Source organism: Tachypleus tridentatus, chromosome 12 (assembly GCF_004210375.1).
Source record: "Tachypleus tridentatus isolate NWPU-2018 chromosome 12, ASM421037v1, whole genome shotgun sequence".
NCBI classification, from domain to species: domain Eukaryota; kingdom Metazoa; phylum Arthropoda; class Merostomata; order Xiphosura; family Limulidae; genus Tachypleus; species Tachypleus tridentatus.
The window spans coordinates 130,535,909-130,562,621 of NC_134836.1; the positions used below are offsets into that span (position 1 = coordinate 130,535,909).

At 34.5% G+C, this 26,713-nt stretch overlaps 1 protein-coding gene across 2 annotated transcripts; it reads left to right on the top strand.

Moving 5' to 3' along the window:
• Positions 1–3,883: 3,883 nt before the first annotated feature.
• On the top strand, positions 3,884–26,713 carry LOC143234702 (aromatic-L-amino-acid decarboxylase-like). 2 transcript variants are annotated; one of them, XR_013018768.1, is made up of 10 exons: positions 3,884–4,037; positions 13,169–13,377; positions 14,982–15,095; positions 15,210–15,329; positions 16,334–16,465; positions 20,847–20,990; positions 22,603–22,716; positions 24,941–25,035; positions 25,828–25,895; positions 26,618–26,687. XR_013018768.1 is itself a non-coding variant. In XM_076472258.1 (10 exons), the coding sequence occupies exons 2-10, from the start codon at positions 13,177–13,179 to the stop codon at positions 26,670–26,672; spliced, it is 996 nt and encodes a 331-aa protein (XP_076328373.1). In that variant the 5' UTR covers positions 3,884–4,037; positions 13,169–13,176; the 3' UTR covers positions 26,673–26,713. The 2 variants fall into 2 exon arrangements, 1 of the variants encoding a protein (XP_076328373.1); XM_076472258.1 differs by having other exon boundaries at positions 22,603–22,669; positions 26,618–26,713.

Genomic DNA, 26,713 nt, shown 5'->3' on the forward strand with positions numbered 1-26,713 from the left:
AATCACGTACAGCATTTTGGTCAGGTCAGAATTTCAAGCAAAACAGTTATATATTCTCCACATATATTTCATCTGAGTTCTTGTAATTACTAATTATTCTAACTTGGAATAACCACATTAGATAAATAATGAAAGAAATGTGGAAACTAGGATAACATTACAACAGGCAACTCCAAGAACATTATCAAAACGTATTAGCCCAGTTAAAGATACCTTGAATGGACAAATGTTGGACATATTAAGAAACTACAAACAAGTGAAAATTCAGCAATAACTACAGTTTACAGTGTATCTAGATACACAAATATTAAAAGTAAAGCAACACTAAACGATATAAGTGTACTATTCAAAGATAAGTGCGTATGCACGATCTATTAAACAGATGAAGTAAAGCAACACTAACCGATATAAGTGTGCTATTCAAGGATACATGAGTGAACGTGATCAAATAAACAGATGAAATAAAGCAACACTAACCGATATAAGTGTACTATTCAAGGATATGTGAGTGTACGTTATCAAATAAACAGATGAAATAAAGCAACACTAAACGATATAAGTGTACTATTCAAGGATATGTGAGTGTACATGATCAAATAAACAGATGAAATAAAGCAACACTAACCGATATAAGTGTACTATTCAAGGATATGTGAGTGTACGTTATCAAATAAACAGATGAAATAAAGCAACACTAAACGATATAAGTGTACTATTCAAGGATATGTGAGTGTACGTGATCAAATAAACAGATGAATTAAAGCAACACTAAACGATATAAGATATGGGTGTGGTCAGCGTCCCACATAATAACTATATTGGTTTCTGTTTACTAATAACAATCTTGCCCATAAAGGAGGTCTGGCCCTCCTGAGACACAGCACAGATATTTCGCTATGCATCTTTGTGTTTAACATAAACAAACATGAATTTATACCTCAGAAAAAAACAAACTATATTTAATAATTTACAAAACAGCGAATTAAGAGAAATTTAACAGTCGTGATTTTACGAGACTAAACCTTTGAAAAGGAAGATACCTCATGAAGTATAAGATTACAATATAACTGTGCTAAACCTAACGTTGACCCAGAGTTATTTACCCAAATCTGTAAATGAGAACACATAAAGGACATGAGCTTGCATTACTAACAGATGACATAACAAAACCGAGATTGTCAACAACACACGGACAACCATGAAAACTAGCTTGACACGTTAAAACAAAATACAGTTATACACAATCATCTGACAAAAACAGGACTTTCATCCCACCTGCTGCTATATTTCTCTTACCGATCAATATTAATTCTTTCTTATAAACGATGTTAACAAAATCTTTTCTGTCAAGTTGTTCAGAAACAAAAAAATAACACCAGATACTGTTGTAATTGTATGTACTAAAATAAAATGTGTAGACATAAACAATATCTCAACGAGTGAGTTACTGATAACTTACTATTTACAACAGTTACTGATAACTTACTATTTACTACAGTTACTGATAACTTACTATTTACTACAGTTACTGATAACTTACTATTTACAACAGTTACCGATAACTTACTATTCGCTACAGTTACTGATAATTTACTATTCACTACAGTTACTGATAACTTACTATTTACAACAGTTACTGATAACTTACTATTTACAACAGTTACTGTTAATTTACTATTCACTACAGTTACTGATAATTTACTATTCACTACAGTTACTGATAATTTTACTATTTACTACAGTTACTGATAATTTACTATTTCTTACATAAATAATCCCAACCTATACAACCACTATTCTATCAGTCATTCCATACCAACTCATCCAGCCGAGAAACAACTAAACCCTAAGCTGTACTTCATGACTGAATGAAACAAAGTGAAGTTTTCTAAAGAAATCTGATATCAACTGGAAAGCCATAGGTGACTTGACATGAAATGACCCCAATGACAAGAAAATTATTGTACAACGTTTTCTCCAAACCAAGACTACTTAGTTGAACGAATCAACAATGTGTGGGTTTGTTTGTATTATTGTACAACGTCTTCTCTAGAAGACTTCGTTACATGAAATAAAAACATGTAGGTTTGCTTCTTTTATTGTACAGCGTCTTCATTAGACCAAGACAACTTCCTTACATCAATCAACAATGTGTAGGTTTGTTTGTATTATTGTACAACGTGTTCTTTAGACCAATACAACTTCGATAAATGAAACATCAATGTCTAGGGTTTTTAGTTTTATTACACAACGGCTTTTCTCGACCAAGACCATTTCGTTACATGAATAAACAGTTTGTAGGTTTGTTTCGTTCATTGTACAACGTCTTCTCTAGACCAATATTGTAAATCTAAATTTTATTTGTTTCTAGTAGAACTGTATATCTAAAACTTATTTGTTTTCTACAACAACTGCATATCTAAAGTTTGTCTCTTTGTTTTGTAGTACAAATGTATATCCATAGTTTGTTTGTTTTCTAGTACAACTGTGTGTCTAAATTTTTTCTAGAACAACTGTATATCAAAAGTTTGTCTGTTTGTTTTCTAGAAGAACTGTATATCTAAAGTTTGTTTATTTATTGTTCATAAATAGTCGTATGTAAAGAACAATCAATATTTTATTATCAGAACAAAGGTTTCCTTTGTTTGTTTGTTGTTCATAAATAGTCGTATGTAAAGAACAATCAATATTCTATTATCAGAACAAACATTTATTTTGTTTGTTTTTGTTATTCATAAATCGCCTTATGTAAAGAACAATCAATATTTTATTAAAAGAGCAAAGGTTTCCCTTGATTGTTTGTTGTTCATAACTCGTCGTAAGTAAAGAACTATTGACATTGTATTAACACAACAAAAAGTTTCTCTGTTTGTTTGTTATTTTTCGTCCTTATCGGAAAAAAAACATGAGATGACCTTTTACATTATTATCATTCAGGAGTTCACTTAAGGTAGATCGTATGAGATAAGTCGTCACGTATATTTCAACAGGTGACCCAATATTTATAAGTTTGCCGAGTGTTAATATTACTTGTGGGTTTCTCAAAGAACAATATTTATAAGTTTGCCGAGTGTTAATATTACTGTGGGTTTTTCAAAGAACAATATTTATAAGTTTGCCAAGTGTTAATATTACTTGTGGGTTTTTCAAAGAACAATATTTATAAGTTTGCCGAGTGTTAATATTACTTGTGGGTTTCTCAAAGAACAATATTTATAAGTTTGCCGAGTGTTAATATTACTTGTGGGCTTCTCAAAGAACAATATTTATAAGTTTGCCGAGTGTTAATATTACTTGTGGGTTTCTCAAAGAACAATATTTATAAGTTTGCCGAGTGTTAATATTACTTGTGGGTTTCTCAAAGAACAATATTTATAAGTTTGCCGAGTGTTAATATCACTTGTGGGTTTCTCAAAGAACAATATTTATAAGTTTGCCGAGTGTTAATATTACTTGTGGGTTTCTCAAAGAACAATATTTATAAGTTTGCCGAGTGTTAATATCACTTGTGGGTTTCTCAACGAACAATATTTATAAGTTTGCCGAGTGTTAATATTACTTGTGGGTTTCGGACTGTTATTCTCGACCTCATGATGATTGAGGTTATCACAACGTTTCGACCAGTAAACTATCGTCACATGTTACATCACATATTTTGGATGCGTCACAACCAGAAAGCTTTTTGTGGAATTTCCGGGATATCCTTCGTGCTTATGACATATTTATATTTCTACAATATGCATTGGAAAATTTGGTGAAACTAACAATTCCTACAAAAACAGTCACTACTATATAACCACTTTTACTCTTAAGTATTTTTACTTTTAAGTATTTTGTATTCAATAGAAATGTGATTGGTGTTTTTTTTACTTGCCTACTCATGACGTCAATTATTTGCACTAATAGAAACACACTTAGTATTTACACGGAACTATAAATCTCCTGTTTAGACAATAACAATCAAAATAAACGGACCGAGTGAACTTAAGTAGATAACACTACGTGTATTTTGGAGCTTCGCTTTTGTTGAATAGCAGGTAGGACAAGTTGTCTTTATGTTTTGAGAGAGCAATACTTTTTGATCAAAGAAATGTTTTATTTAGTTTAACAAATATGTATATATCATACCATAAATAACTTCAAAACAATTAATCACCTTAATTGTCAATGGGAAATCGAAATCAGCACTATAAAACAATAATAAACTTGATGTAAGAAAACTTCACCATCAAGGTTTGTTTTGTTTCGACTTTTGCGCAAACCTACAGGAGTGCTATCTGTGCTAGCCGTCCGTAATTTAACAATGTAAAACTGGAGGGAAGGCAGCTAGTCATCACCACTCACCACCGTTTCTTGGGCTACTCTCTTATCAACGAATAGTGGGATTGACCGTAGCATTATAACTACCCTATGGCTAAAAGGTGCGAGGATGTTTGGTGTGACGGGGATTGGAACCTGTGACCCTCGGATTACAAGTCTAGTACCTTAACTACTCGGCCATGCCGGGCCTCATCTTTAAGGATCCATCGAACTTTCCTGCTGTAATCCAAAGGTCATGACGGACAATGCCTGTGGTAACAGTGCCAAAATCTTTGGGAATATCCCATCTCTCAGACAAAACTGAAACAACTGGCCTTTTACCTGTTGTGTAAAGTCACCTTTTAAGAGATTTAATAAAACCAAACAAAGGTGGGAGATAAATCTACCATTTTCATTACGTAACACCCTCCGCCCTTGTAGAGTGTAATACCCACCCTAATAATCTAACTCACTCCCAGCCTCCAACCTCTTCTAAAAACCATATATTTTATACATTATTTTAAAATGATAAATGTTCTACTAGACACAAGAAATACAAAACGTACCTTTAAATTTTGTCTGATAGATGGGATGTCCCTAACGCTTTTGGATGCTATTACCTCTATCGTAACGTCCAGGTTACGACTGCGAAGTGCGATCTATCATAACGTCCAGGTTACTACTGCGAAGTGTGATGATTCATTAAAAGCTGTGATTTTTCTTGTCTACAAGACGTTGAACTTTTAGAAATTAATAGCAACTTGGAAAGTCTGACGTTTATTTGATTTAATGATGTATATTTGTGATGCAGGGCGCACGGTGTTATATTCTACCAATGCGTAGAAACGGGGGTGGTACCTTTTGACGTATGTCACTAATTATTGCATAGCAACTGGAAGAAGTATACCTTCCTGTTTGGCATACCCCAGGTTTTTCATGTCCTTTTACTTTCAATTTTTCGTTGTAAAATCTGCACATCCAGCCAACCACAACCCTCACCCCTGGTTTCCAACGAATACGCCACTATTCGTTTTTATGGAAAAAAAATGGTCCTAAGGTGTAACACATTTTGTTCAAAAACTGAAACCCAATGACCTTCTCTGGCAGTTTAACCTATTTTCTTTCTTCAAATTTAGTTTATTATACAAATAATGAGTAATATCTTGGTTCTAAATTTTCATTCTGGTGGGTTTATACCATTAATGTAACTTTCCACCGCCTTCTTAAGAATACATTTTCACTTCAAGTAAGTTTCGCCACTGTTAATGTAGCATAATTAGATAGTCTTTACTTTAATTAAACTACAAACTATACCAGCCGTCTTGAGAATACATTTTTATTTCAAGTGGGTTTCGTCACTGTTAATGTAGTCTTCATTTTAATTAAACTACTAATTATTTTGATTGTTTGTTTCTTTTGGAATTTCGCACAAAGCTACTCGAGGGCTATCTGTGCTAGCCGTCCCTAATTTAGTAGTGTAAGACTAGAGGTAAGGCAGCTACTCATCACCACCCACCGCCAACCCTTGGGCTACTCTTTTACCAACGAATAGTGGGATTGACCGTAACATTATACACCCCCACGGCAGGGCGAGCGTGTTTAGCGCGACGCGGGCGCGAACCCGCGACCCTCGGATTACGAGTCGCACGCCTTACCCGCTTGGCCATGCCAGGCCAAACTACTAACTATACCAGCCGTCTTGATAATACATTTTTATTTCAAGTGGGTTTTGTCACTGTTAATGTATCATTATCTGATAGTCTTTATTTTAATTAAACTACTAATACATATACCAGCCGTCTTGATAATACATTTTTATTTCAAGTGGGTTTCGTCACTGTTAATGTATCATTATTAGGTAGTCTTCATTTTAATTAAACTACTAACTATACCAGCCGTCTTGAGAATACATTTTTATTTCAAGTGGCTTTCGTCACTGTTAATGTATCATTATTAGATAGTCTTCATTTTAATTAAACTACTAACTATACCAGCCGTCTTGATAATATACATTTTAACTCAAGTGGGTTTCGTCACTGTTAATGTTTCATTATTAGATAGTCTTGATTTTAATTAAACTACTAACTATACCAGCCGTCTTGATAATACATTTTTATTTCAAGTGGGTTTCGTCACTGTTAATGTATCATTATTAGGTAGTCTTTATTTTAATTAAACTACTAATACATATACCAGCCGTCTTGATAATACATTTTTATTTCAAGTGGATTTCGTCACTGTTAATGTATCATTATTAGACAGTCTTTATTTTAATTAAACTACTAACTATACCAGCCGTCTTGATAATACATTTTTATTTCAAGTGGGTTTCGTCACTGTTAATGTATCATTATTAGGTAGTCTTTATGTTAATTAAACTACTAACTATACCAGCCGTCTTGATAATACATTTTTACTTCAAGTGGGTTTCGCCACTTTTTATGTATCATTATTAGATAGTCTTTATTTAAATTAAACTACTAACTATACCAGCCGTCTTGAGAATACATTTTTATTTCAAGTGGGTTTTGTCACTGTTAATGTATCATTATCTGATAGTCTTTATTTTAATTAAACTACTAATACATATACCAGCCGTCTTGATAATACATTTTTATTTCAAGTGGCTTTCGTCACTGTTAATGTATCATTATTAGACAGTCTTTATTTTAATTAAACTACTACCTATACCAGCCGTCTTGATAATACATTTTTATTTTAAGTGGGTTTCGTCACTGTTAATGTATCATTATTAGGTAGTCTTTATTTTAATTAAACTACTAACTATACCAGCCGTCTTGATAATACATTTTTTACTTCAAGTGGGTTTCGCCACTTTTATGTATCATTATTAGATTGTCTTCATTTTAATTAAACTACTAACTATACCAGCCGTCTTGAGAATACATTTTATTTCAAGTGGGTTTCGTCATTGTTAATGTATCATTATTAGATAGTCTTTATTTTAATTAAACTACTAATACGTATACCAGCCGTCTTGATAATACATTTTTATTTCAAGTGGGTTTCGTCACTGTTAATGTATCATTATTAGATAGTCTTCATTTTAATTAAACTACTAATACGTATACCAGCCGTCTTGATAATACATTTTTATTTCAAGTGGGTTTCGTCACTGTTAATGTATCATTATTAGATAGTCTTTATTTTAATTAAACCACTAATACGTATACCAGCCGTCTTGATAATACATTTTTTTTATTTCAAGTGGGTTTCGTCATTGTTAATGTATCATTATTAGATAGTCTTTATTTTAATTAAACTACTAATACGTATACCAGCCGTCTTGATAATACATTTTTATTTCAAGTGGGTTTCGTCACTGTTAATGTATCATTATTAGATAGTCTTCATTTTAATTAAACTACTAACTATACCAGCCGTCTTGATAATACATTTTTAATTCAAGTGGGTTTCGTCACTGTTAATGTATCATTATTAGATAGTCTTTATTTTAATTAAACTACTAACTATACCAGCCGTCTTGATAATACATTTTTACTTCAAGTTGGTTTCGTCACTGTTAATGTATCATTATTAGGTAGTCTTTATTTTGATTAAACTACTAACTATACCAGCCGTCTTGAGAATACATTTTTATTTCAAGTGGCTTTCGTCACTGTTAATGTATCATTATTAGATAGTCTTCATTTTAATTAAACTACTAACTATACCAGCCGTCTTGATAATACATTTTTAACTCAAGTGGGTTTCGTCACTGTTAATGTTTCATTATTAGATAGTCTTGATTTTAATTAAACTACTAACTATACCAGCCGTCTTGATAATACATTTTTATTTCAAGTGGGTTTCGTCACTGTTAATGTATCATTATTAGGTAGTCTTTATTTTAATTAAACTACTAATACATATACCAGCCGTCTTGATAATACATTTTTATTTCAAGTGGATTTCGTCACTGTTAATGTATCATTATTAGACAGTCTTTATTTTAATTAAACTACTAACTATACCAGCCGTCTTGATAATACATTTTTATTTCAAGTGGGTTTCGTCACTGTTAATGTATCATTATTAGGTAGTCTTTATGTTAATTAAACTACTAACTATACCAGCCGTCTTGATAATACATTTTTACTTCAAGTGGGTTTCGCCACTTTTTATGTATCATTATTAGATAGTCTTTATTTAAATTAAACTACTAACTATACCAGCCGTCTTGAGAATACATTTTTATTTCAAGTGGGTTTTGTCACTGTTAATGTATCATTATCTGATAGTCTTTATTTTAATTAAACTACTAATACATATACCAGCCGTCTTGATAATACATTTTTATTTCAAGTGGGTTTCGTCACTGTTAATGTATCATTATTAGACAGTCTTTATTTTAATTAAACTACTATCTATACCAGCCGTCTTGATAATACATTTTTATTTCAAGTGGATTTCGTCACTGTTAATGTATCATTATTAGACAGTCTTTATTTTAATTAAACTACTACCTATACCAGCCGTCTTGATAATACATTTTTATTTTAAGTGGGTTTCGTCACTGTTAATGTATCATTATTAGACAGTCTTTATTTTAATTAAACTACTACCTATACCAGCCGTCTTGATAATACATTTTTATTTTAAGTGGGTTTCGTCACTGTTAATGTATCATTATTAGGTAGTCTTTATTTTAATTAAACTACTAACTATACCAGCCGTCTTGATAATACATTTTTTTACTTCAAGTGGGTTTCGCCACTTTTATGTATCATTATTAGATTGTCTTCATTTTAATTAAACTACTAACTATACCAGCCGTCTTGAGAATACATTTTTATTTCAAGTGGGTTTCGTCATTGTTAATGTATCATTATTAGATAGTCTTTATTTTAATTAAACTACTAATACGTATACCAGCCGTCTTGATAATACATTTTATTTCAAGTGGGTTTCGTCACTGTTAATGTATCATTATTAGATAGTCTTCATTTTAATTAAACTACTAATACGTATACCAGCCGTCTTGATAATACATTTTTATTTCAAGTGGGTTTCGTCACTGTTAATGTATCATTATTAGATAGTCTTTATTTTAATTAAACCACTAATACGTATACCAGCCGTCTTGATAATACATTTTTATTTCAAGTGGGTTTCGTCATTGTTAATGTATCATTATTAGATAGTCTTTATTTTAATTAAACTACTAATACGTATACCAGCCGTCTTGATAATACATTTTTATTTCAAGTGGGTTTCGTCACTGTTAATGTATCATTATTAGATAGTCTTCATTTTAATTAAACTACTAACTATACCAGCCGTCTTGATAATACATTTTTAATTCAAGTGGGTTTCGTCACTGTTAATGTATCATTATTAGATAGTCTTTATTTTAATTAAACTACTAACTATACCAGCCGTCTTGATAATACATTTTTACTTCAAGTTGGTTTCGTCACTGTTAATGTATCATTATTAGGTAGTCTTTATTTTGATTAAACTACTAACTATACCAGCCGTCTTGATAATACATTTTTACTTCAAGTGGTTTTCGTCACTGTTAATGTATCATTATCAGATAGTCTTCATTTTAATTAAACTACTAACTATACCAGCCGTCTTGAGAATACATTTTTATTTCAAGTGGGTTTCTCGTCATCGCGAAAATCCACAAAATCGTATACGACAGATCAATACACCCATTAGGTTGCGTGACAAACATAACCTTGAGATTAGCGTAAGTACAAACCGACTCCTTGCTTTTATTCATTGGATGTTTGTATTACGACATTATAACTGTTTTTCTCTAGTGACGTTTATTAGTGTTAGGTTCTGAATAAATAATTGTTTTTTAACCGTTGGTAGACATGTGTCGGAGCATATTCAGTTTCTGTTTTGTAGTAGTTTATTTCTACCGGTCTCTAGATTATTACAGTTCGTTCATTTCACAATTTAAACAACTTTTTTCTGAACATTAGTTGGTTGAATTCTATTTTAAGTTCATTTTCAACTTCATTCCCAGTAAACAAGAAACATCAACGTGGAACTGAAAGTTTATAAATGCATTTTATTTCTTTTTTATCGTATTTGATAGACCAGGTATATAAAGAATTGAACCAAATCACCTGAATAATTTCTCTTCTGTCAACTTATCAGTTCTTAAGTATTTTCTGCAGTTTTGTCCGTCATTACGTAGTCTATGTGCTTTCAGTCATTACCGACATATTGAATACAAAAACGGAAACCTAGTTTTATTCTGAAGTGGTGAAACTTAAAGTATACAAACGATATACCATGAATAAATGAATCACTCAAAGAGTTCAACTCCCCTAAGTTTCTCGCCTGTAGCGCAGTCCATAGTAAAGTATTAGTAAATACTTTTATTTACCATGCTGATCCATAGTAAATAAAACATTATCTCGTACTAATAATCTTCACTTACAACAACCAAATACTCTCGTCTATTATTTTAATACAAACGAAGTTTCTTTGTTTGTTTTTGAATTTCGCACAAAGCTACTCGAGGGCTACCTGTGCTGGCCGTCCCTAATTTAGCAGTGTAAGACTAGAGGGAAGGCAGCTAGTCATCACCACCCACCGCCAACTCTTGGGCTACTCTATTACTAACGAATAGTGTGATTGACTGCATATTATAACGCCCCCCATGATTGAAAGGGCGAGCATGTTTGGCGCGAAGGGGATGCGAACCTGCGACTCTCAGATTACGAGTCGCACGTCTTAATACGCTTGGCCATGCCGGGGCCCCATAGTAAAGTAAAACCAGCACGCATACTTCATCCTACCTGTTTTGAAATCCTTCTACTTCTAAAATTAAAGATTGTATGATAACATAAAGGTAAGCCACTGATAACTGTATAACTATGTGAAACATGTTCTGATGTTAATAGTTTCATCAATAATTTAAATATCTATCTATAAAACGAGCCAACAAACGCTTGGTCGAGCCATAATCAATAACTGTGAAATAATCAATGTAGTCACGTTATTACATACATTATCTCGTGATAATTATGGCATTACTTGTAATTAAATGTAAGTGTAATTTCTTTCTAATAAAAGCCCGGATGGCCAAATGGGTTAAGGTGTTCGACACATAATTTGAAGGTCGCGGCTTCGAATTCCCGTCGCACCAAACATGCTCGCCCTTTCAATCATGGGGGGCGTTATAATATGACAATCAATCCCACTATTCTTTGGTAAAGAAAAAAGAGTTAGCGGTGGGTAGTGATGACTACTGCCTTCCCTCTAGTCTTACATTGCTAAATTAGGAACGGCTAGCGTAGATAGCCCTCGTGTAGTTTTGCACAAAATTCAAACAAAATTATTTTTAACGAGAGAAAAAATAAACTCATTAAAATATGCGCTATGTTCGAATTTGCTGTGACTTTTAAATTCCCCATGTAACTGTTCGGGTAGAAAACTCAAGCGAATAAGATTTCTTTTATTATCTACTTTCTTTCAAATGTTGACTCGGTTGTAAAAATGTGTGTTTTTGTTTTATTAATACCCCTTCCCCTTCTCTGTCCGCTACTTAGAATTTGAAATGTGTGTTTTGTTTTATTAATTCCCCTTCCCTTCTCTGTCCGCTACTCAGAATTTGAAATGTGTGTTTTGTTTTATTAATTCACCTCCCCTTCTCTGTCCGCTACTCAGTGTTAGAAATGTGTGTTTTGTTTTATTAATTCACCTCCCCCTTCTCTGTCCGCTTCTCAGTGTTAGAAATGTGTGTTTTTGTTTTATTAATTCACCTCCCCCTTCTCTGTCCGCTACTCAGTGTTAGAAATGTGTGTTTTTGTTTTATTAATTCACCTCCCCTTCTCTGTCCGCTACTCAGTGTTAGAAATGTGTGTTTTTTGTTTTATTAATTCACCTCCCCTTCTCTGTCCGCTACTCAGTGTTAGAAATGTGTTTTGTTTTATTAATTCACCTCCCCCTTCTCTGTCCGCTACTCAGTGTTAGAAATGTGTGTTTTTGTTTTATTAATTCACCTCCCCCTTCTCTGTCCGCTACTCAGTGTTAGAAATGTGTGTTTTTGTTTTATTAATTCACCTCCCCCTTCTCTGTCCGCTACTCAGTGTTAGAAATGTGTGTTTTTGTTTTATTAATTCACCTCCCCCTTCTCTGTCCGCTACTCAGTGTTAGAAATGTGTGTTTTTGTTTTATTAATTCACCTCCGTCTTCTCTGTCCGCTACTCAGTGTTAGAAATGTGTGTTTTTGTTTCATTAATTCACCTCCGTCTTCTCTGTCCGCTACTCAGTGTTAGAAATGTGTGTTTTTGTTTCATTAATTCACCTCCCTTTTCTGTGTCCGCGACTCAGTGTTAGAAATGTGTGTTTTTGTTTCGTTAATTCACCTTCCTTTTCTGTGTCCGCGACTCAGTGTTAGAAATGTGTGTTTTTGTTTCGTTAATTCACCTCCCTTTTCTGTGTCCGCGACTCAGTGTTAGAAATGTGTGTTTTGTTTCGTTAATTCACCTCCCTTTTCTGTGTCCGCGACTCAGTGTTAGAAATGTGTGTTTTTGTTTCGTTAATTCACCTCCCTTTTCTGTGTCCGCGACTCAGTGTTAGAAATGTGTGTTTTTGTTTCGTTAATTCACCTCCCTTTTCTGTGTCCGCGACTCAGTGTTAGAAATGTGTGTTTTTGTTTCGTTAATTCACCTCCCTTTTCTGTGTCCGCGACTCAGTGTTAGAAATGTGTGTTTTTGTTTCGTTAATTCACCTCCCTTTTCTGTGTCCGCGACTCAGTATTACAAATGTGTGTTTTTGTTTCGTTAATTCACCTCCCTTTTCTGTGTCCGCGACTCAGTATTACAAATGTGTGTTTTGTTTCATTAATCCACCTTCTCCTTCTCTGTCCGCTACTCAGTATTAGAAATGGATGCAGAAGAATTTCGCCGATGCGGTAAGCAACTGATAGACTTCATGGCAGACTACGTCTCTAACATCCGGGACTATCAAGTGATTCCTAAAGTTTGTCCGGGTTACCTACGTTGTTTTGTTCCTGAAGAAGCCCCTGCTGAAGGAGAATGTTGGGATGATATTTTCAAGGATATCGAACGTGTTATACTTCCAGGTGTAAGTGATTAGCCTTGTTATGGTGTAACTAGTTGTAGTTGTACTGTCCTAGTTGGTTTACCAACGGTCGTTTCTACTTAGATTACTAGGTTTCACCTATTAACAGTCTCGTGTAGTCACACTCGTCAATAGGTTTCAAGCTTCTCGAACTTCGCTCAGATCAGTCTTATTAACCGAAATGTTCATTCCTTGGAAAACCAGGACAACAGCCCATCTTCTGATGGAGCGGTGAAGAGAAACAACTACTCTTTTAAATCAATAAACCATTTAAGTGGATGACCACTATCACTTATTTTTACATGAAGTTAAAGTTTCAATGATGTGTGGGAGGCAAGTTCGCCTAGAAATTTCTATGTGGATGAAAACAATGGGAGAACGTCCAGCGAGACTAGGGAATCTAATTTCTATCGGAAATATGACTTCACCAGGGAAAGGCTAATATTTAGCTGTGATAGAGTGCAAAGTTCGTATATTAATTATGAAAGGGTAATTTCTGTCGAAGCGTCATTAATAGATGTAAAATCACCGCTACAAGAAAGAACTAACTCTACCGTTAAGTACATGTTAGTAACGGCCATGTGTTGTACTAAACACAATAAACGATTAACAGAACCTGGAAGGACAGGTTGTCCGAACCATGGATCTTTCGCCTTGAATTTTTTTTTTTTTTTTTTGGAGTACATGGATAAAAGAATGGTTAGCTTGGAACTTCGCTCAACTACCCACCTGGAGAGACCTTTTTGTGACAGAACAGCAGGTGATGATAAAGGACAATAAATTATATCCCATCTATTTACATAACTTACAGAATGCAACCATAACTTTGTGAACTCCATGTTTAGTGTTCTGTTTTCTGAAAATTTTGTGAATTTTATGAAAGTATCTTTATTATAAATATTATAATATTAGAGCAATTAAATATGTAACACCAGTTCAGTGTTTGTAGTGAGTTATCGTGTCAAAACAATTGCTCTATCTATTAGTGAGAATATACCATAAATAAATCAACTTATTGTTAGGCCTATTTATTTTGATGTCAATATTGATGCTGCTATTGTTAGTGTGGTACTATCTTAGGACATTATGAGTAATTGGTTCAACTAGTAGTAGTCTTATTCAATTATAGTAATATTTTTGCTGTTCAAAAAGCAGTACTGATACATTTAACCGCTTCCAGATATAGCGTACTTTGTGATAATGTGTGATTTTAATTTATCTACATTTACTTTATTTTTCTACTTATAAATATCCAAACTGACCAGTTGACCTCTTTTGTGCAAGTTATGTGACCTCCTCGTGAAGGTATTACATAATTAAAAAATGTACAAATTGAGCCCATTTATCAGTTTTGGTTCGATAAAACCTCAAAATAAATAATTTATTTTGACCTTTGACCCTTGCTTACAATTTACTATTTTTTCTTCTTTTTAGAATACATCGTCAATAGTTATAAGAAAAAATTAACTTTCACAAGATTGTAAACATGACAACTACTAGATATACAACATTCAAACTTTTTATTGAGTAAGAATGTAAACTAGTTTCTTACCATTATCATTTTTACCGTTAAGTGAAACTATTAACTAGTCTGAACTGCTTTACAGATGGTCCACTGGAGCTCTCCACGATTCCATTCCTATCTTCCCACAGGAAATTCTTTTCCTTCCGTTTGTGGTGAAATGTTAAGTGCAATATTTGGATGTATTGGATTTTCGTGGGTAAGTCGCGTGTCTGTAAAACATTTTCAATGTTTCTTGTAAAATGTAAAATTTTTCTCATTTGGCATTTAAATGAATGAAGTTTTAAAAAAACTTATCTCTGTTTACATGCAGTCTTCTTGCCCAGCCTCAACTGATTTGGAGATGGCCATGTTAGACTGGTTGGGAAAGATGGTCAACTTGCCTGATGAATTTTTGTTTTCTTCTAACGGAAAGGGAGGAGGTGCGATACTGGTAGGTACACCTGGTGTGGTAACATGATGCCACTCAAATGTTAGGTGCATCTGGTGTGGCAACATGATGCCATTCAAATGTTTTAAGTTAGCCCTAGTCTATGGTTAGTGTTCTGGATGGAGAATTGGAGGGTCCATGGTTTTCACCCCTTTTACGCGAATCGTGCTCGAGATTTTGAAGCCATACGTGAGTTTAGGAGTAACTGTTAAATATACTTTTCTATTAGAGTAGCTACACAGTTGACAATAGGTAATTTTAAGATCATTTTTCATGATTTATCTGTGCAAAATTAGGATTGGCTAGCACAATTCACTTCATATAAAATAACACTAACACCTGAAACATCAAACAACAAATTTAAAAGAAAAATGCTCTGTGTAAAAATTCATGATGAAACTGAAATGAACGAAAGTGATGTGTGGTTTAAAACATGAACGTTTCCAATGGCAATTCTACTGCATCATTAAAACATCTTTTGGTAATAATTATAATAATTATTCTTGTCATAGTATTTAACTGTTACAGTACATAATTACAATGGTTACTAACTGTTCAGTATTGTTTCGTAACTTAGACATTAGTTAAACAATGAAACCAGCAGTGTTCTCAGATATACAGTGCCCATCAATGAGACAGTGGCATATCTTTGGACTTAAAACGCTATAAACCGGGTTTCGATACCCATGGTGGGCAGAACACAAATAAGTCCATTTTGTGGCTTCGTGCTTTATTACAAGCAAACAAAATTTTTATATTGAGACCATTAACAGTCTCAACAAACATACGCAACACATCATTTTTAGAAAAACGTTGGGTTTATTCTGATATCGTTGACAGTTTAAGAACAAAGTTAAATCGTCTTTAATTCGCTTGAGTGTTTTTATTTACTCAAGTATATTCCTTTTTTAACTGTAATGTTTGTCTGTCACTCGCTTGAGTGTTTTTATTTACTCAAGTATATTCCTTTTTTAACTGTTTAATGTTTTTCTGTCATTGCATTGTAGAGTAGCGCTAGTGAAAGCACATTGGTCGCTCTACTTTCTGCTCGAAATAAAGCTATAACCACCGTCCAAGCTACTACAATCTGGAGCCGTGGCACCATAATGAATAAACTGGTGTATTACACGTCAACCGAGGTACGCTATAATTTTGTAATATCCTTTTGATAATGAACGGTTATAGCAACAAGGAATATAGTTTAAACGTTCTATGAAAGTAATTTAAAAGTACAAAATAAATTGACAAGATCAAATAAACAATTAGGACAATACAACGATGTTGTATAGGTATTTAGAGTTTATTTGAATTAAATAAATTTTATTTAATTAAAAGTTCAGTATCTGATGATCCCGATCAGATGAGAAGATATTAAAAAACAATCTTTCATTCAGGTACGCGTCTATCGTCTGCTAGCCGAACTGGTAACTTTATCGTTAACATATATATTATACAAATTCTGCATAGATTTAACATTTAATTTAGAATATAACATAGGCCTAGTCAGTTATAGATCATTAATTATACCTGTACTAATGCGTCATGTTTAACCTCACACCCAAAAGAAATGTACGCAAAATCAGGATGTGTGTGATAAAGTAAACGGTAGGACTAACCTATAAAATTATGTTGTCTACCATAAAATAAACTATATCAAAAGACTGAGGTGCACACTTTGTGTAATGAGGTTAAAGCCATGTCAGCAAATATATTTTGTTTCTATCTCTGGATGGTTTGATACGTCAATGTGAATGTTTTATTTTTTTTATGTAAAGTACAATATTTCATTTTATTTTGTAGTATATTTGAGACGTTAATATGAGTACAGTATCACATTCATAAAATATATTAAATTTATGTTAAAGTAAATTCAACGTATTACATACGTATTTACGTTTCAAACCTTCATAAGAATATACTTTAGACCTTAATTTCATATCTTCTAGTTGTATTTCATTTGTGGGCCTAAATACTAATCGTTTTATCGATAATTGTATTTCATTTGTGGGCCTAAATACTAATCGTTTTATCGATAATTGTATTTCATTTTATGGGCCTAAATATTCATCGTTTTATCGATAATTGTATTTAATTTTATGGGCCTAAATATTCATCGTTTTATCGATAATTGTATTTTATTTTATGGGCCTAAATACTAATCGTTTTATCGATAATTGTATTTTATTTTCTAGCAAATTATTTTATATTTAAATTAACAATTTTTAAATATATCTGACCTTGTTTAGAATAATGACATTGTTTAGAAAACTTGGATAAAGTTCTTATTTTCTATATCTCTCTTTCTATCTCCTATTGAATTTTTTCTCTCAATCTCTCATTCCTTTCTTGTTGACTTCTCCTTTGTCGAACATGTTCATATTTAATGTAGTTATTGCATTCCTTATTTCTTCGTATTTTTAAGAACAATTTGATAAACTTCATCTTTATTTTTCTACTCCTCTGGGTTTTCTTTCTTTTTTTCTATAAATCGCATTTCTCATTTCTTATAGTTTCTCTCTTCCATTTTATATAAATCATTACAATATTCTATCAGAGCTTCAGAAATCTGTAATATCCGTTCTTTCATTGAATAAATATCCAACATTTTTATTAAACTTTTTGTAAACTTCATATTTCCGAGGCTCCAGTTTCAATCTCCAACTTTTTAAACTTCGTCTCTCTTGGTTTTTTTCATATGAAATGACTTCATTAGTCTGTTTTCGTTAGTGTCACTTTAAGTAAATAGCAGTAAAGAGATAGAAGTAACTGGTTGTATAACATTAGTAGGAACTGGGAAACGGTTACTTAGTAACACTTCAAGTTAAGTAAAAGTATGAAACTTGTATTTCTATAATAATAAATATAATTAAGTGTTTTAATTTACAAAGATAAGTATATTTACTAACTTTACTCATGAACTGTTTGTACTTTTGAAAAGTACATGTGCTTTATTGATATGATTATTATATAAAAATAATTTGTGTTGTGAGGTTGTGATGAAGACGGTTTGTGGTTTTGCAAAATGCACCGCACAACAAAGTTTTTGCTTCTTGAACACTGTTGGGTTTTCCTGAAAGATTTTTGGCTGCTGATCACGAAAATCGCATCCAAATTTGTCCATCACGTACCTTTTCATCAAAATCTTCAGTTTTGTCATGTTTTTTTTTATATTTGTGTAAAAAAAATTCGTTTCTGTAAGAGACCTATGAACAATGTTTTGTGCAGTCTGGGCATGTCCAGGCATGAAATCAGGCCAGGTTGGAAGCTGTTCTGTGGAAGTATGCAGTCCGGGCAGGCCGGAGCCATCTTAACACTGTCTCAGCAGGCTATAAAAGTGGCTTGCATACACAGTTGCTGCTCATTGGATTAATATAGACCTTATAGTGTGTATGTATTGTTTCAGAATATAGCATTGCCTCAGTAGCACTGTAACAAGTAAGTTAGATGTTATAGACGTTTTACAGGACGATTGGTGTCGGTCAGTATGTCTCGTCAATGTCGTAACGGCCGCGATACATTCTGCTATATTTGTGGCGAGTATACGCTTGTTCATCAAAGACGCTCAATGACTGTTCTTGTGAAGAAAGCATATCATTTGTACTTTGGCTATAAAATTGGTGATCAAGACCAGGAATGGGCGCCTCACATTTGTTGTGCGACATGTGCTGTCTGTCTGAGAGCATGGCGAGAACAGAAAGACCATGTGACGGACTGTTACTTCTGTTTGACTGATGTGTCTGATTTCTCTGCCAAAAACAAGAAATCAATTGAATACCGTAATCTGCCTTCAGCAATGAGACCCGTGCCACATGACAACAGTCTTCCAATTCCAGAAACCACCAGAGGAATGGACCTTAGACGAACCAGATGAAGAACCAGATGCAGGGAACTGGCAATGACATTGATCCGGATTTTGAACCGTGCTCCTCAGGCGATCCACATCTCATAACACAGTCAGAATTAAACGATCTGCTCAGAGATTTGGATCTGTCAAAAGCAAAAGCCGAATTTCTGGGTTCGAGACTGCAGAAATGGTGTTTGCTGTCATCAGGTACGAAAATCTCTGTTTTTCGAAGCCACCAAGATGATATAACTAAATTCTTTGCACAAGTTGACAGTCTCTGTTTCTGTGTTAACATCGAAAGATTGTTCTCTTCTTTAGGTTGTGACCATGACCCGCAAGAGTAGCATATCTTTATTGATTCATCAATGTTAAGTCTCAAAGCTGTTCTGTTACACAATGACAACGTTTACCCTTCAATACCTGCTGGCTATGCAGCACACATGAAAGAAACCTACGAGAACATGGAAATGTTGTTGAAGCACATCCAGTACAGTAAGTACAACTGGAATATCTATGAAGATCTGAAAGTCGTTGCTCTGTTACTGGGACTGCAGCTTGGCTATACAAAGTACTGTTGTTTCATCTGTGAATGGGATAGTCGTGCCAAAGAGCCACATTATTCTAGACAGAGCTGGCCACTCCGTAACAAGTTAGTTCCATGACAGAAAAATGTGGCGCATGAACCGCTTGTCGACCCGGCAAAGATTTTTTGCCTCTATTCACATAAAATTGGGACTGATGAAGAATTTCGTGAAATCAATGAACAAAGAAGGCGAAGGTTTTCATTATTTAAGACAGATGTTCCCAAGAATAACTGAGGCCAAGATCAAAGAGGGCATTTTTTTGGCCCTCAGGTCAGACGTGTTATGAGTGAAAAGCGGTTCGAATATCTGTTAGTTGGGCCGGAAAAGATTGCCTGGAAAACCTTCAAAGACGTTTTGGATAATTTTCTTGGCAATTACAGAGCCCCACATTACATTCAGCCGGTATACAAACTTCTCAAAGCATACAAAACAATGAAGTGCAACATGTCACTCAAGATTCGTTTCCTCCAATCACACTTGGACGTTTTCACCGCACATCTCGGTACTGTCAGTGACGAACACGTTGAAAGGTTTCACCAGGACATTACTACAATGGAAAATGATATCAGGGCAACTGGAATCCGTCAGTGCTTGCTGACTACAGTTGGACACTGCAACGTGATGCACCGGACATTGAATACAAACGAAAATCAGGAGCAAAACACTTTTAATTATGTTGAACTTAATAGCGTATTAGAAACATAAACGCAATTAAATACGTTACTGCCGGTAAACAGTTAACTGTCTATTTCTCAGAGTTCCTACGTGATGAAGCAAAACCAAAACCATATTTGTGCAAAACCACCAGGTACCTGTCACAATCAGCAAAAAACTTTTCAGGAAGCAAAACTTTTCAAAAAAATTGTTGTGCAGTGATGTTTTACGAGAGGGTAAGTACTGTGCTAAATATACTAAGCCTAAATTCCAGCCATTTTAGCCATGTTGTTAATGTTCTTAAAGAAGATTTCCGGCATTCTCGTGAGTTGAAATAAAGTGCCGACAGCAGGTTCAATAAGTTCTTAGACCAGCGTCATCACCGATACCTGGTCGTTACTTCAGGAATTCACAGTATTTTAATTTTAATGGAAATAGGCTCATTCCTCCGTGGAGAGAGCGGGACTGCTCGGTGGAGTTGTGTGTCGCCTTATTCCAACTGACTCCAGTTCCAGCCTTCGAAGCGATGTTCTCCAGGCAACGATTGACAAGGATCGTTCGGAAGGAAACATCCCGTTTTTAGTTAGTGTTATTTCTCTGTTTCACAATATTAACGTATTTTGTTGCTTTAGAACTGGTTTACCGTCAACTTAAGGCATGTGTTTTGGTTGTTAGAATATTGCTTGCCTCACTCCTTGTTCGTAACATTGAAAATTAGATTAAAGCTAAAAGTTTCCTTAGGTATAAAAGCTATACTATTCTATATCACAATTAACTTATGGCAGTATATGCACAAAATTGTGTGGTTTGAATTTTGTGCAAAATTACACGAGGACTATGTAGCTGTCCCTAATTTAGCATTGTAAGACTAGATGGAAGGCAACTAGTCATCATCCCCTACCACCAAATCTTGGGCTACTCTTTTATCAACGACTACTGAGATTGATCGCAACATTATAACATCACCACCACTGAAAAGGCGTGCATGTTTGGTGTGACGGGGAGATGAAACCTCTGGCCATGCCAGACCCTTGCAGAATGGCGTGAGTAGATTCCAACTCCTCTTGCTGGTGTTTTATCATTACATTAATAAATGGCACACGTTTGTTTTATGTCAAATTTATCTTTCAATTTAAAAAATGTTAACATTGTCATGACGTCAGTAGAACGTGCCAGAAATCTCGAGAAGTATAATATGTATCCTGTAGGCGATATCACATTAAGGAATAAGAATTAAAGAAATAAACAAAAAAAATGTTACTTTAAGCTTTGATTTTGTTTACGCTTCAAACGGAACACTTTTGGGGACACTGCATATTTGCATGTGATTTATGAATTCGGCTATTTAACGTAGATTTTCTCCCAACAAAATCTATAATAATAATAAAATAAAGGAAATAAAACGTTTCGTCGCTTATTACGTTTTAATTTTAATATAATACATACACACAACAGAAAGTAACCGGTTGTCCAATTTCGCGTTTAAATTTTAAAACTTTTCTGAAAAATGCTCCTGGAATCTTCCACCATGTGATGGTAGCAATCTCCCTACACTCTTCTCCGCGCGCAACTCATTTATGCCTGTCCACGCCCTTGTTTACTGTTGAATAATTCGGTTGTGGGGCGTAGTCATGTCGTTCTGTTATTAACTCCCGGTCTGACTCAGCTGTGGTCAGGTGAAAAGAGCGCTCGACTCGCAACCTGAGAGTCGCGGGTTCGAATCCCCATTCCACCTAATATGTTCGCTCTTACAGCCGTGGGGGTGTTATAATGTGACGGTCAATCCCACTATTCGTTGGTAAAAGAGTAGCCCAAGAGTTGGCGGTGGATGGTGACGACTAGCTTCCTTCCCTCTAGTCTTTCACTGCTAAATTAGAAATGGCCAACACAGTTAGCCCTTGGGTAGCTCATTCATCTATGTATTAAGAATGAAAGTAAACCAACCTTTGAAATCAGTATAAATTAGACTAAAGTTTTAATTTAGGAGTTTTTTTCTGTTTCGTACCATTGTCGTCAACAATGTTTGGTCGTTATCCTAATCTCATGTAAAACTACATTTATCTGAAACCTTAACCTGCTACATGATAAAGACATCTGTTATTGTACATGTATATCAATCTGTTGCAACTTGATGACATGTAGTTTTTAAGTCAAACGAACAAGTTTGCGATATAACAGTATTCTTACTTTTCAGGTTGTTGGGACCCTAGGAACAACCAGTGTATGTGCCTTTGACAATATAATGGAACTTGGAGAACTGTGTAAGACACTAACTACGTTTCTTAACGTACAAGAAACGTTGAAAGCTGTAATTATTTTCAAGTTTTTATCAAATAAGTATCTATCAAAAATTGTAAATGTTAGCGCCACCATAGAAGTTTTATATTGTGCTATGAAGTTGGTAGTCGCAGGTTTATTTAAACAAATGAAACGTATCAGTTTATTGGACAAGAATACAAGTATTACGCTTTTTCAAGTTTTATGTCCTTTTTTATCCACCGTACTTTATTCAAGTAAATACATAAAACGATTATTACCGTACACTAAGGTTAGGACTAAGCGGTTACAATGGACACTAAAAATGAAATCAAACTGTGAGTTAGTGACCCAACTAAAGTCCAAGTTATGGAAAATGTCTAACATTTGGCCCTGAATATGTACAACAAACGAATAGAAACTAACATATTCTTAAGATGGCTGGTATGGTATTACAAACTAAAGTTTTAATACCCATACCAGACGTCTTGAGATAACATGTTTACTTCAAGTGGGTTTCTTGTCACCAAGAATAGTAACTAACGTATTCTTATTCTTATTAAAACTTTAGTTTGTAATACCATACCAGCCGTCTTGAGATAACATGTTTACTTCAAGTGGGTTTCTCGTCACGAAAGTGCAGGTGTCGGCCAAAGAACATTTGACAGTATTTGTCAATGCTGTCAAAGTGTAAATAAGTTACTGATTAGTTTATTTTATTTAAGTAGAAGTTACCTATCACTATATAGAAAGTAAAACTGAAACGTCGTTCTGTCAGTATGACAAATAACGTTTTTCCCAGTTAATACCATAGGATTCAGAAGAGTTAATGTAATAAGTTCGAGAACCTGGTATATAAATGGTAAATTTAGTGATTTGTCACCAGCCGAACGAAGAAGACGAGACTTGACGTGAATATAACAAATAGTTTATTAGTTCAAAAGGATATATTTATCATGTACCATGGCAGAACTTGGAGAGGAAACTGTTGTCAGAACTAAAATGTCCGTTGTTCATTTTAAACCACCCTTACACGGTTATTCAGACTTCTCATCAAATATTAAGTTTTGCAAGGTAAACAAGAACCTGAAGAATGACCTATGACATGGCTATAATAACATACATTTTCATCAATTACAAAATCTGGGGCCTGGCTTGGCCAGGTGGGTTAAGGCGTGCGACTCCCAATCTGAGGGTCGCGGGTTCGAATCCCCGTCGCACCAAACATGCTTGCCCTTTCAGCCGTGGAAGTGTTATAATGTTACGTTCAATCCCACTATTTGTTGGTAAAAGAGTAGCTCAAGAGTTGGCAGTGGGTGGTGATGACTAGCTGCTTTCACTCTAGACTTACACTGCTAAATTAGAGACGGCTAGCACAGATAGCCCTCGAGTAGCTTTGTGCGAAATTCAAAATACACTACAAATACAAAATCTGAGTCTCTGAAATCTAGAGGTTTCTCTATAAAGTAATGTCCCTTGAGGTTTGTGTGATGGACATAAATATAGCTATGTAATAAAACAACAGGTAACTTGGACCAGCTGGTGTCATGGTTGCATTAGCAAATGATTTAATTTGCGTTTCCCGGGTTTCGAAGTAAAACACTCCAAATTAAAACGTGTAACTGTAATCCGTTTTGATCAGACCACTGCTGCAAGAGTGTGAAACACGACGTTCTAGGTTTCCAGACTTCAGTAGCTAATACTTACTGTTGGAACACTTCAAACAAGATGTGACGTGTCACACAGAGACTGGTGGTGTAACAGTTACTTGTTTTATCAGACTTAACGTGTCACACAGAGACTGGTGGTGTAACAGTTACTTGTTTGTGTTATCACACGTAACGTGTCACACAGAGACTGGTGGTGTAACAGTTACTTGTTTGTGTTATCAGACTTAACGTGTCACACAGAGACTGGTGGTGTAACAGTTACTTGTTTTATCACACGTAACGTGTCATACAGAGACTGGTGGTGTAACAGTTACTTGTTTTATCACACGTAACGTGTCACACAGAGACTGGTGGGTTTAACAGTTACTTGTTTTATCACACGTAACGTGTCACACAGAGACTGGTGGGTTTAACAGCTACTTGTTTGTGTTATCACACGTAACGTGTCACACAGAGACTGGTGGGTTTAACAGCTACTTGTTTGTGTTATCACACGTAACGTGTCACACAGAGACTGGTGGGTTTAACAGCTACTTGTTTGTGTTATCACACGTAACGTGTCACACAGAGACTGGTGGCTTAACAGCTGCTTGTTTGTTTTATCAGGTAGGAAGGAAGATCTCTGGCTGCACATCGATGCTTCTTATGCCGGCGCTGCTTTTATTTGTCCCGAATTTCGGTATCTCTTAAAGGGGATTGAGGTACGTATTCATTATAGGTCCACAATTTTATTACCCTCGCGTTACGATAATGTACAAGTTTTAAGTAACTTCATTCTGTGGCTGCAGTAAAGAGAGATCATGTAGTAGTGACCAACTGACCAGCCTAGTACAGTTTGTTGTAAGTTGAACACCCTTACTACTTCAGTAGTGACAAGTTTGTGATAAACTGTAAGATATAAAGAAAGTCTAATTTTTTTTTTTTTTTGGTAAACCAGGACAGGTAACCTATAGGTTAAAACGAGTTTACAGTCGGTAAACCAGGACAGGTAACCTATAGGTTAAAACGAGTTTACAGTTTTTAAAATATCAAATCCTGTTCATATTCTAAACTTTTTGTTAAATGTAGGAAAATACTTAGAGTAATGTAGATACGTTTAAATATAACTTGACAAATTCCAGTTTACGGATAGATAAACCTTTTCATAGAGGTTTACACGTTATATGAATTCTATAAACAAAAGGACCTAAACTGATTTATGGGTGTTTTTATTTCGCCTCATCTAAGCTGTGCTGATTAACCATAAAAGTTGAGAAATTAAATTTTGAGCGAATCAAAGAATGCTATTAACCTTTACGTCACATCTTACTATCTTACCTGTGGTTAAAATCAAATAACCTACAAAAGAGAATTTATATCAATGTGTTAGCCCTAATCGTGAGTAATCTACATCTCTAGTGTTGTATTTGTTACTCCATCTAGCTCAGGATTAAAATCCTTAAATGTTTGTAAAGAAGTTTCTTGACGATCTGTGTAATGTTCTTTCATTACAGTACGTCGACTCGTTTCTCTTGTGTCCTGGAAAGTGGATGTTAATCAACTATGATTGTTGTGCCATGTGGTGAGTTACGTCACATCCGTTTCCTTTAACATTTTGTCACGCACATTGTTACTGTTTCAGTTGTGCCTAATTCTTTCTTGTCATTTCTAAATTTATTGATTCCCAAGTGTTATTGTAACTAGTTAAACTGTTATACCCTGTAAACGTGGCGCATCCTCAGTTGAACATTCTTCACAAATAACTGTCAGCCACGAGTACACCCATTATCTTGTATTTAAAATCTAATAAGATCTACGCATACTCAATTTAAATGTTTGTTTTCGTACAGTAAAGCCATAGATCTGGCTATTTGCTCTATCCAGCGAGGAGAATCGAACCTCTCATTTTAGCGTTGTAAATCCATACACTTACCACTGTCTCAGCGAGGGACAAAGAATGTAAAATAGCAAAGCTAGGGTTAGTAAAATAAGTTATTCAAAAATGTAAAAAGTTAAGGTTGTTAATTCCCAAGATACCAACATTAATACGTCCCAGTTGAGAGGCCCGTCATTTATAGCGTTGAAACGCTGGTTTAGATACCAACGATGGAGTATCGTACATAACCCAGAGAGCTTTAATAATGGAGAAACCAGATTAAAGAATATATGTAAATATTTAACTTTGTTAGTTTTACTGAATTTGTTCCTACTTGCATTTCTTCACGCTCGTGTGTGTATGTGTTATTGTATGTACGTATATGTATAATATAAATATGGAGCTGTAATCATACTCGTGTTTTACAGGGTGAGAAACAGAGAAGAAATAGTTAAGCCTTTTGTATCACTCCCGAGTACGTGAGACACAACTTGGAAGAACAGACCATTGATTACAGAGTAATT

What these genes read in the sequence shown, in the direction of transcription:
- LOC143234702 (XM_076472258.1), top strand. Translation starts at nt 13,177, where the DNA reads ATGGATGCAGAAGAATTTCGCCGATGCGGTAAGCAACTGATAGACTTC. An exon ending in GATGTATTGGATTTTCGTGG is followed by an intron (nt 15,096 to 15,209) that starts GTAAGTCGCGTG and finishes GTTTACATGCAG; the next exon opens with TCTTCTTGCCCAGCCTCAAC. An exon ending in TGTATTACACGTCAACCGAG is followed by an intron (nt 16,466 to 20,846) that starts GTACGCTATAAT and finishes TAATGGAAATAG; the next exon opens with GCTCATTCCTCCGTGGAGAG.